This window comes from Macaca fascicularis, chromosome 4 (genome assembly GCF_037993035.2).
Source record: "Macaca fascicularis isolate 582-1 chromosome 4, T2T-MFA8v1.1".
In the NCBI taxonomy this organism is placed as follows: Eukaryota; Metazoa; Chordata; class Mammalia; order Primates; family Cercopithecidae; genus Macaca; species Macaca fascicularis.
The window spans coordinates 142,558,488-142,570,818 of record NC_088378.1 but is presented as its reverse complement, the minus strand read 5'-3'; the positions used below and the strand labels follow the sequence as shown (position 1 = coordinate 142,570,818).

Below are 12,331 nucleotides of genomic sequence, written 5' to 3'. Positions count from 1 at the left end.
AGCCGGGGTCAGTGGTCCAGTCCCCTACGTCTGTCTTAACCAGGATGCAGCTGGATGCTTGCACGTGGCAGCTTTTTCAACGTTTCCAGTCTTATCCTGTTACCAACTGTGCTGCAATGAACAGCCTAGTGTATAGCCTTTTAGTGTATTTGAGCCTTTCTTTTCGACCCAGGCATATTGTAAGGAGAGAGGAACTGAAAAATGGAGTATTTAAAGCAGGGTCAGAGAAATCAGCAGTGGGTCAGGAGGAAGCCCGAAGGGTATAACCTTCCCATAGGGCTGCTGGAAGCCTAGCTTCAACCCTTCCAGCTGCAGCACATCCCAAAGTGGGCTGGTGGGGGCGAGAAGCAAGTGAGGAGGAGATGCAGAGGAAGGCAAAGAACAACTCTAGGGACCCAGGGTGCCGGAAAACAGAAGCTGGAAAAAGGAGATCTGCCCCGGGAAGGAGGCATGGAAAGTGTAGATGTGGGGGCTAGAGGTGGCGTCGTAGAAGACTACCTCTCCGCCCTCGTAATCCACGTGGACACCCACTTTGTTCGGACAGACCGGGAGATCCTCCCGGGAACCGCTCTCGATGAGCGCCAGGCACTCGGAGCCGGTGATGTGCAGCGCCCGGAAGCCGGTCAAGGGCTCCACCTCCAGGAAGCCCCGCCTAGGAACCAGCTTCAAGGCCACGTCCCGCACGCAGGCCCCGCCCCCGGGCCCTTGGAGCCCCGCCCCCCAGGCACCGCGGCTGTAGTAAAGGCCCAGCGAGCCCAGCACGCAGCGGAACCGGTAGAAGCGTAGGTGGTCTCCCGGCTTCTTCGAACTGCCCTGGGATGCGAGATCCAGAGTCACTATCTTTAGATCCTGGGAAAGGATGAGGTCCGGGTGGGCCGAGGCTGCGTTCAGTGTCACAGGGGCTGTGTGAAGATGAGGAGAAGGAGGTGGCCAACTCCGGGCCAAAATGTCCAAACCCTCTACCTTCCTCTGACACCCGCGCCCCGCTCCATGAAGTCAGAGAGGCTTTCTCTTCCCAGTCACTGCCTTTGTGGTCCCCAGAGAAGCCTTAGGCCCGGCCCCGCCTCCTCCTCCTCAAAGTTAATCCCTGAATTTCACAATGTGTTGTTCTGTGGGCGCAGAGAGAAGTTCCCCATTGGTGGTGGTGGTGAGATGGTTTCAACACCCGAAGATGAGACCATCTCTTCCTTGCCCATTTCCTGTGGCCCCTAATTCCCATGTCTAAGACAAGAATTGAGTCTAGTATGAGAGATGTCAAGGCTCAGACTTTCTGAGCGCCAGTAATTTTCTAAAGTGGAGTTCCTAAAACACAGGGATGAGTGAAGTGTTGGAATACAAAAGGAGGAGTAGTCATCCCCCGCCACACACACACACTTTTACCGGGATTCTACGTTCAGTCACAGTTTATTTAAAGCTAGAAGTGTCTCCATCCACCCATTACAGAGGCTTGCGTGGTGGTTCCAGTCTGCTAAATATTTCAGAATGGGGACTCATTTTGTCTACTGATTTATCAAATCGCATTAATTAATTTCCCTTGCTGATATGAGGGGTTGGGAGAGAAGGGGGATGTGGGAATGTAAGGAAGAGCGAGAGTGGGCGGGCTCATGGGGTTTGACGGACTGTGACCCAGGCTGGCCTTGCTCATCTCTGGACTACACTGCTGGCTGAACTGGTGCCCTCGGTAAACAGCAGCTTAAAGAGTGCGGGGACTGCTGCAGGGACTTCCTTTTTCCACTAGGCGGCACCACAGCCAAAGTGATAAGAAGTCAAGCGTGGGGCGGGATGGCTGGAGATTGTGTTTTCCCCTCCTTTTGCTCAAGAACTCGTCCATTCCTTCTCCAACTCTTCACCACCCCCCCCGCCCCCATCTCCACTCTCAGTAGCCCGAGCCCTCCCCTTCTCCACTCCTTCGACCCAATTCCACTAAGTCAAGAACCCTGGTCGCTCTCAGTCACTCACTCGGCGCTACTCTTATGCTCCGAAGTCCGTGTAGCACCACCGCTCCCCGTGTTCTCTGAGCTGGCTTGACTTGAAGGAACCTCACCAAAAAAGCCCGGATCGCTGTCAGTCACTCACTCAGCGCCGCATGGAGCTCCTCGGACAGCGCAGCGCCAACTGTCTTTGTGTCCTGAGAGCTGGCTCCTTGACCAGAAATCTCAGCATAAGAGGCCAGGAGACACTGGAAGAGTGACTTTCCCAGCAGAGGAGGCCCGAAACAGGGAGTGGCATAGCTGAGGAGTGGCGATTTGGTGGCCCCGATGTAGTTGTTCTGCCGCCTTTGCGGGAGAAGGAAAGGAGAAAAGAGGTCAGTGGGAGCACCTCAGCAGCAATCCTCCATTCCCAGACAGCACAGCTGAGCTCTACATACAGCAGGAGAGATGGAGGTGAAACTCAAGAAAGTACACCCGAACAAGTCGGGGTACCCACTGTTTCCTGGCAGAGGTGTAATTTAGGGAGGAACTGAGAAAATGGAATAAATGAATTCATTCATTCATTTATTCATTTATTCCATTTGGTGGAATTGGGTGGATACAGCATTTTGACCACCTGTAGACTTGGAAGTCCCTTAGTATTCAGAGACAGGACTCTTACCTGGAGAAGATGACCCGGGCTCTGAGGTTTTGTTCATTTTATGAATATTTTTCTGTAACAAGCCCCCTAGGAATTGGGGAGAGAAAACCAATTTGGTCTTGATAACCAGAAGCTGCAAATTAAAAACAAAAACAAGCACCCTGCCATCATCCATCCGAACAGTCAATGGTTCTCAGTGGAGCCTATTCCCCACCCAGGGGGAAGTGTGGAAACCTTTCAGGCTGTCTCAGTGACAACAAGAAGCGGGTTCTCTACTGGCTTATAGAGCTTTCTGGGTCCTGGGATGCTAAGCATTTAACAGGGCAAAAGTCATGGAGCATCACAAAGACGGCCTTTCTAAACACCGGTAGCTCCTTTCATGGAGAAATGCTGGTGGAATAGGATCCCTAAATCCTGCTCTCTGGCTTTGGCATGCGTTGTGTAGTTTCTGGCTTTGGAGAAAGGAGTTCTAATTCTTTCTCTTTCACTTAATAATCATATGACCTGGATAACTTACCTCCCCTCCCTGAAGCTGCATGGACCTCACTGTAAGTTGCAGATAGTAACACCTACCTTGGAGGACAGTTGTGGGGTTTTGAAATATTAGATGTGCATATAGTGGTCCTTTAAGAAACGGTACTGTTATTATCTTAGGTGGCAGAACCATCTCTAATGACTTTAGCACAGGCTGTTATTACAGTGGGTCTCCATCCCCTGAGCTGTCCTGACCTCACACCCAGAGGAGTTTGCCCAGAAACCTGGTGCCCTGTAAGGGCAGCGAATACTACAGAGGTGGAGCTGCCTCCTTCTTGTCCCACTTTTTCCTCCCTGTCTCTATGAGTGAAGAAATACATTTGTAATTTTCTATTACTTCTGAATACTTCAAAGTTTGGGATTAGTCACTGTTTTGTGAGTTACCTTAGTTTAAAATAACAAAACAACCATATGCCTGTTCTCTCAATTGGCTGAGGAATGGGCATTCACTTCTATCTGGCCTTCATCTAATCTTAGAGACACAATTCTTCCCCTTTCCTCACTTTCCCCAAATGGCAGGAGCAACCAACCGTCGTTTCTCACTTACAGCCCTTCATGTCATTATTATTAATGCTTTTGAAGAATCTGCTTTCATCTTTTTTCCTACCAGCCTGGAGGTGGTCTGGGGAATAAAGAATGGGATGAAATGGTGAGAGTCCAGAGGGGTTGAGCAAAGAGCTCAGTATCACACAGCAAGGCACTGATTTGAAATGCCTGGGAGAAGTGGAAGCTGCATTTGTCTCTCATATTCTTATTGGACCAGGAAGGTATGAAACCCTTGAGAGATGCCCTTCCTGCTTTCCTGTGGTGGTTGCCTAGCCCAGCACTGTCCAGTATGAATGTAATATGAGTCACAAATGTGAGTCACTTATATATTTTTAAATTTTCTAGTAGTCATATTTAAAAAGTACAAAGAAACTAGTAAAATTAACTTTAATTATATATTTTATTTAACTCAATATTCTCAAAATAATGTTATTTCAACATGTATTATAAAAATTATTGCTGTCTTTTACAGTTTCTTTTTACAATCAATCTTGTGAAATTAATGATTCTTCACATATAGCAAGTTTGAATTTGGACTACCTACATTTCAAGTGCCTGTCGGCACATGTGGCTAGCAGCTACCAAATTGGACAGTGCAGAGCTAGCCCCTTTCTCACTGCCTGACAAAGGTAGGTGCTCAGGACAAAGAGAGCCTTGAGGCTTCACCCTTCAGCTTCAGAAGGCCTACTGTGGGGCTAACCCCCAGGAGCCAGGTGGCGTAAGAGGGAGGCCCCACTATCCTAAAGCCTGGATGGCAGTCCTGCCCTCTTCCCTATGAACGAGGGCTTGAGAGGGGGAATGAAGACAGAGCTCCTGCAAAGAGAGGCCAAGTGCCTTCATCTCCCGGTTCACCCCTGCTGGAAATAGGAGCAGGGCATAAGAGACTCCTTTTGCAGGTAGAGGATGAGCCCAGAAGTTGGGGACAATGGCCCATTCCTGGCCTAGATTTCCTGTAGGGATGTTGGACTGAGTGAAGAGCTGTAGGGTAGAACCTCTAGATGGGGAGCTGCGTCTGGCCCAGCACCCTTCCCCCAGTGTCCTGCAGCCCCAAGACAGCACAAGACAGCCTGGGGCTAGGTAGTGGGACAAGCATGGGCAGCTTCCCTGAGAGCCACCAGCCCAGTCATGGGGACTGCTCAGGGGAGACTCTGGGGCCCTCTTAGGAGGGGTCTGCAAACCTAGAGCACAGGAAACACTGCCTGGGAGCACTTCACCTACAAAGGCCGTTAGCCGCTTCAGGGCCCAGCCACACCCTTCTCCATGTATGCGTTCCAGACCCAGTCACCCCGAGCAGGGAGAACCAACCCTCACAATAAGAACTGTGGAGATTGGACCTGTGTGTGGACCCCAGCACCTCCTGTATTTCCTGGGCTTTAATGGGGTCAAGTGGCCATTGTGCCTTCTTCTTTGGGGTAAAAATAAAATAAAGAGAAAAAAAAAAAAAAAGAAGGAAATAGGGCCAGGTGGGAGTTGGAGGACTGTGTGTGTGTGAGTTTATGTATGTGAAAGAGGAAGAGAAAAAGGAAATACAGAGCAGACCACACCAGTCTTGCCAACTCCAAACCTGATGAAGTGGAAAGGGCTGGGCTCCTTTATTGAAATTCCAAACTAGAACCAAACTATTCTTGACCTGAAGAGCCTATAAAGGTGCTGGATCAGGCCGGGCATGGTGGCTCACGCCTGTAATCCCAGCACTTTGGGAGGCTGAGGCGGGTGGATCACAAGGTCAGCAGTTCGAGACCAGCCCGACCAACATGGTGAAACCCCATCTCTACTAAAAATACAAAAAAAAAACTAGCTAGATGTGGTGGCAGGAGCCTGTAATCCTAGCGACTTGGAAGGCTGAGGCAGGAGAATCGCTTGAAACCAGAAGGCGGAGGTTGCAGTGTGCCGAGATTGCGCCACTGCACTCTAGCCTGGGCAATAAGAGCAAAACTCCATCTCTAAATAAATAAATAAGTAAATAAATAAATAAAGGTGCTGGATCGACTGAGATCATGCCCAGTGGGATGGGAGGAGATGGATAAAACAGAGCAGTTACTGGACAAAAGAAAAACTCAGACAACAAAACTAAGAGCAAAACAAAACATGCTTTCCTGTTTATGTCTTCTGAGTGGAGATTCCTGACTGAATGGGTGGGGATCTTGGGGCATTGCCCTGGTCCTCCTTTTCCATAGTCCCAAGGGGAAGTGTTTGTGTATGGGGGGCTGGGGTGTGGAAGTGTTTGTGTATTGGGGGCTGGGGTGTATGGGGGGCTGGGGTGGGGGAAGAGGGTGGGGGAAGAGGGTGTGGAACTCCAGGTGATAATTTCAGAAGATTCCATCTAGCTGTCTTTATGCCCACCTTAGACCGAAACAGTCTTCACAGTAAAGGCAGTCCTTACAAATACCAACCCTTCTTCCTAGTTGCAAACACAGACAGGTCTATGAAAAATACCTGTCCGAACATTTAAAACCCAAGTCATCGACTACTGTTCTGCTGATTTGTTTCCCTGTAAGGCTGGAAGAGGGATCTCCCCAAAATGTCACTGATTTTGAATTTATTTTCTCTTCTTCTATAGTCATGAGGAGACATAAGCGTGTACCAGAGAAGGAGAAGCCAGAGATGACAGTCCCTGCCTGAGGCCATCTCTGGTCCACCAGACAACTTAGCACCGACTTCCCAACAGCCACTGCTCCGGGCCAGGTGTCCACCTGGGGAATAGGTCCAGGCCCTTTTTATGGCTCTTGCAGGAGTCAGGGAAGCAGATAAGTAACATATCACAAAGACAGAATGTAAGAAATGCCTGGGAGGCGGTATACTGATGCATGGAAAGTGCTCAGCCAGGAGCCTGGCTCTAGAAGGGCCCAGGAATTGTTGGCATGTACGAGTCATAGTTCCATTTCAGTGGAATGAGCAGGGAGAGAATCTCCTAGAAGTAGGTGACTAGAGAAAATGCAGCCTTTTCCTTACCTTTGAATTTTTTCATTCTCCATGTGATGGAGTCATGTCTTGATTTTGCTTCACTGAGTTTTCTCTCCAGCTCCAGAGGAACAGGGGTTGGGTTGAGAAACTGAAACTCTTCACTCCTAGGAAGATGTGGCTGAGGGGGGTGGTGAGATCAGGGGCTGAGGTGTGGGAGAAGGAGGATCTGAGACATGGGGTTGAGAAATGAGGGGATGAAAACTTGGGGGTAGGACCGAGAGCGGTGGCTCACGCCTGTAATCCCAGCACTTTGGGAGGCCAAGGGGGTGGATCACCTGAGGTCAGGAGTTTGAGACTAGCCTGACCAACATGGTGAAACCCGGTCTCTACTAAAAATACGAAAATTAGCCAGGCTTGGTGGCAAGCACCTGTAGTCTCAGCTACTTGGGAGGCTGAGGCAGGAGAATCACTTGAACCTGGGAGACGAAGGTTGTAGTGAGCTGAGATTGTGCCACTGCACTCCAGCCTGAGCAACAAGAGCAAAGCTCCATCTAAAAAACAAAACAAACAAACAAACAAAAACCTGAGGGTTAAGGGATAGTGAGCTGGGAGTCAGAAGGCCAGGGCCAGGGATATGGGGCAGGAGTGAGGTAGGGCATAGGGAGATATGGAAATGAAAATGGGAGATGGAGACAGAGAGGAGAGAAAAAAACAGGGTCAGGGAGACAGAGTAGGGGACCCCGGAGCTATTCATTTGAGCAAGGGGGCATTCAGGAAATAATAGAATCTGTACTGAAGAAGCAGGAAGCCTGAGAAAACAGTTGATTTCTTTAACAACCAACCATGTGCTAATATGGTTGGCATAGGCCTTCCCCGGCTGCAGCCTAAATGTGTGAATGCAAAGTTAGAGGTGGGTGGGTATTTCTGAGAGAGGAATGTTGACTGCATTTGGATACGTGTTGAGAATTGTACGTGGATGAATCAGTAGGCAAAATATATTTGGGGTGGCCCATCATACCTGCACAAGACGACTTTGATATCCTAGAAGAGAAAGAGAAATAGCACAGCCTCAGCACTTGGCTGATTCCCAGGAGCCAAGGAGGAGGTTCAGAGCCTGCCGGATGTGGGGCAGAGCAGGAGGAATAAGAACCCCTCTAAGTCTCTCTTACCCCATCCTCCTCCCCTCTCCTCACCACGGAGGGCTTCTCCAAGAAGCACCTGCTCTGCCAGTAAGCAGAGTATTTCAACCTCAAGAAGAACTGAGTGAAGAAGAGAAGAGTGAGATTTAGAAGATTAATTTGGCTCTGAGACTGAACAGGGGAGCACTGCTAGCCAGGGCAGGAGAAAGGCTAGAATGGCTTTGCATGATCTTTCTTAAAATAAATAAATAGGTTTTTGAACCTGTGGGAGAATAGGAGATGACTTGAGGAGGGATCACCTCAGCTTGTTTTAAGCACCAGCTGGACCTGCACTGTCCAATACGGTAGCCACCAACCACACATGGCTGTGGAACATTGGGAATTCTGGCTAATTCAAATTTAAATTAAAAATAGAATCCAGGCACGGTGGTTCACGCCTGTAATCCCAGCACTTTGGGAGGCCGAGGTGGGCAAATCACCTGAGGTCAGGAGTTCGAGACCAGCCTGGCCAACATGGTGAAACCCTGTGTCTGGTAAGAATACAAAAATTAGCCGGGACCTGTAATCCCAGCTACTCGGGAGACTAAGGCAGGAGAACAGCTTGAGCCTAGGAGACAGAGGTTGCAGTGAGCCAAAATCATGACACTGTACTCCAGCCTGGGCAAGAGGGCGAGATTCCACCTCAAAAAAGAAAAAATAAATAGAAGAAGTGTAAAATACTTTTTCCATTAAACACAACTTTATTGGTTTGGTAGGACTATATTTTACTTTAACAATCGACAATTTAGCATCCGAATTGAGATGTGCCAAAGTGAAAAACATACACACAACTTCAAAGACTCAGTGTAAAAAAAAAAAAAAAAAAACACCACCAAAAACCCGAAATGTGAATGTCTCATTAATACTTTTAAAATATTCATTACAGGCTGAAAGGATAATATTTCAGATATATTGAGTTAAAATATTTTATTAAAATTAATTTCACTTTTATAGTTTTAATGTGGCTAACTAGAAAAATTTGTAATTCCATATGTGGCTGAAATTACATTTCTAAATCACACATGTGGCCAGAATTATATTTATGAATTACATATGTGGCTCACATTTTCATTCTAATACATGCGGCTCACATATTGCTATTGGACAGCACTGGGCTGGAGGTAGGATGGTGGGGCAATCTCAGGTATTCTGCCAGTGGTCCATGCTCTGACCTGAGACTAGGGATTGGTTGCTACCTCTCTGCAATTCTGCCCTCAAGGGACTCACCTCCAGCAGCTGCCTGGGTGGCATGTTCTGCTTGGTCTTTAGGGAATCAATGAGCTTCTTGAGATAGTTCGACTGTGGCTCAGTGGAGGCTACAGTGTTTCCCCGCTTCGGCTCCCTCAGAACCCAGCCAGTAAATCCGTGACAGCAGGGAATTCTTCTCCTCTAGGACTTGATGCAGGCGTTCAAATTCTGTAAGGATCCTTTGCTTCTCATGTTCTACCTGGTCCTAAGAAACAGGGACAGGCAGAGGATGAAAGAATGGCCTAAAAGGTCCTTCTAGCCCACTTTATTCAGCCATTAATTTTATTAAGTTTATATGGAATTCCCAACCAGAGCAATGTGCCAGGGCAGACCTGGAAGAAAGGAAAGGAGAGGAGAAGAAACATTTAAAAGCACCTACTAAGTGCTCAGCTTTAAGCGAAATTATTAATTTATGGTTTATTACTTGCCTTCAATGAAGTGTCTAATACATTTCCAGAAGGCTTTTCAGTTTATAATCTTTCATATAGATTTTATTTCTCTCACACACACAGGAAAATAGGTAAGTGGGGTCACAATGTCTTCATTTTCCCTCTCTCTCTCTCTCTCTCTCTCTCTCTCTCTCTCTCTCTTTGAGAAAGGCTCTCACTCTGTCACTCAGGCTGGACTGCAGTGCACGATCACGGCTCACTGCAGCCTCAACCTACCAGGCTCAAACAATACTTTCATCTCCCAGTCTCTCTAGTAGCTGGGACGACAGGCCTGTGCTACCACGCCCTGCTAGTTTTTTTGTTTGTTTGTTTTTAGACGAGAGTCTCGCTATGTTGCCCAGGCTGGTCTCAAATTACTGGGCTTAAGCGATCTTCAGCCTCCCAGAGTGCTGTGATTACTGGCGTGAGCCACCGCGCCTGGCCAATGTCTTCGTTTTCTAATTGGGGAATCCGCTGAGGGCGCAACTGGGCCTTAAAAACCTGTACTTGGGATTCTAAGGGTTTTCCGTGTCCCACCTCGTCTGCAGATGGAGACTGAGCAGTCAGCCCGCTGTGATAATGAGGCCGACGCGGGAGGTGATGCCGCCTGGCGGGTCATGTGCTGAGGCGCAGAGGAGAGGACAAGCCCCAACTCGCCGCCCAGGCCCTCTGTCCCAGTCTGTTCCTCTGGCGCTGTGTTCCGCTCTGCGCCAATCTTTATCACTGGATCTTTTTCTGTGTAATAGGGGATTCCAGGAGCTTTGGCAGAGATGTTTCTGCTTCCAGAGATGGTGGGATGGAGTTTTTCTTATGTGAAGACCCGGACGCTGTGTACACCTTGTGCCTTCACTTGTACTGTCTCCTCCTTTTGCTGCAAGACTTGGATCTGCCCCTGCGGAGAGAGGGCCGTTTGGGCAGGCTGTGCCTGGAGATTTCTGGGCCTCATTAAATCCTCCTGGTCTCTTAGGAGAGTGGGTAACACTCTCCAGGTGAGTCCTTGTGTAATTATTAAGGACTCGCCGTTCTCAAGCTGGTGGGGAAAGGGGTTGCTGGGAAGGGAGAAATCTGGAGCCTGAGTGACCTAAGTGACCAGAACATGGTTATTTATGACTAACTAGGACTATGGATGGTGCTTTGGAATTATCAAAGAACTCCTACAAACTTGCCTTCATCTGTCTTACCTACAACTTTAAGAGAGATGCTTTGTTTTTGCCATTTGAAAGGTGAGATACCTGAGGTTCAGAGAGGTAAAGTGATTCCTTGCAGGTTGTACAGTAAACTCACAAGACGGGACTTGAGCCCAAACCTTCTGAGTCAAATTTTCACATCCTTTCCATTCTCCATTGTGCCTTGATTTAGAGTCAGCAGTTCCCCAGACTCAGCTCTTTGAACCCACTGTGCCTGACTGCGAGCTGCCCACTCAAGCCCAAAGCGGGGGGCAATGAGGTGCAAACCCTCAGTGGGAAGGTAGCGGTTTCCGGGGCCTCACTGAACTCCTGGGCTGATGGGGGAACCTCAAATGCCTACCTGATAATTCTGCGCAGCTTCTTCGATCAAGCTGACATTATGGGATTTGTGGTCCTTGGATTCACCACACACAGAACAGAGGAACTTCCCATCATCCTTGCAGAAATAATAGAACATCTCCTGGTGCTTTGGGCATGTAGGCTCTTTCCTTTTGGACTGCACCTCAGAGGCTTGTAGAGCTTGGATTTTCTCCACCAGATTCGCCAACAGCCGGTTGAGCCTGATTGTGTTCTTCCTTACGGAAGTTTTGCAGAGGGGACATTTGAAAAATCCACATGATGTTTCCCCACTCTGAGTGATGCATTTGAGGCAGAAATTGTGCCCACAGTCGGTGGTGACAGGCTTCTGCAGAATGTCCAGGCAGATGGGGCAGATCACTTCCTCTTGCAGTTTGTTCACAAACTACCCACTGGCCGTGACAGAACAGCAGGGCTGTTTCAAGACTGTAGGAAGCTGTGCCAAGTCTGTAGGAGTCCCGGAGTCCAATGTGGATACTGTCTCTAGGAAGGGAGAAGGGAGTCAGAGAAGATGGAGGTCAGAGATTCTGCCAATTAGTTAGAAGAGCAGAGAGAGAGGAAAAGAAGAGGGAGAAAAAAAATAATGAAATGATAGAATATGGTAACATTTAGGATCTAGAAAATATTATAAAAAGAGGAAAACAGATGGGCAGTCCTACCTTGCTACCTCTTAAGAACAAATGGATATTCTGAATGTATAATAGGCTGCTTATAAAGTGAGATAAGTTGTCCTGAACTTTGGACTAAAGGTATGTTTGTATGGTGGTTGACTAAGATCAGAATGACCAGGGCACCTAACACCACTCACAGGGGATTTCCCAATCAGCTCTGAGTAGGGAGTGGAGGGGTGGGTGGTGATGCCTACTGAAAGGTCACAGCCAGTTCACTGCAATGCTTTGAGTATCTTGTATGCAAAGTTCAAGCATTGGTGAAGCATCTGGAAAGTAAGGGAAGGGCAATTCTCTACCTCAGGTACTTTGGTTCCTCACAGAATTTTGTGAAAACGTGGAGGTTATCATCACCTACCTTGGGGAATTTCCAGTCACAGCGCCAACCAACCACTCCCTAGTTCAGTAGGAGAGGCAAGGAACTTCCTTTCTGAAAAGTTGTTCTTTGTTTTTGTACTTTGCTCTTGCCCCGGTGATCTTCTGCCTCCCCACAGCATCTGTAGTGGTCTGTCCTCTGTTGATTTTTTCTCTGTACGTCTCCAGGATGCTGGTGTCTCCATGCCCATTCTTTGCTTTGCCAATTCTGTCTATATGTGCTTCTTCTTCCTTCTTGGTGCTTCTCTGATCCCTGACTTGCCTTCTCCTATGGCTTTTGTTCTGACTAGGAATATATCAACCAGTGTCACATACATTCCCTTCTGTACATTCAT

The 12,331-nt window shown here is 48.2% G+C and overlaps 1 protein-coding gene across 1 annotated transcript; it reads right to left on the bottom strand.

The window, feature by feature from the left end:
• Positions 1 to 1,388: 1,388 nt before the first annotated feature.
• Positions 1,389 to 12,331, bottom strand: TRIM31 (tripartite motif containing 31). Its single transcript, XM_045391796.2, is given in 12 exon segments — positions 1,389 to 2,180; positions 2,182 to 2,229; positions 2,231 to 2,276; positions 2,593 to 2,658; positions 3,653 to 3,727; positions 6,604 to 6,719; positions 7,574 to 7,596; positions 8,961 to 9,054; positions 9,056 to 9,187; positions 10,222 to 10,301; positions 10,937 to 11,436; positions 12,259 to 12,331. Coding segments are annotated over 12 exon segments (1,482 nt in total). The 3' UTR covers positions 1,389 to 1,951.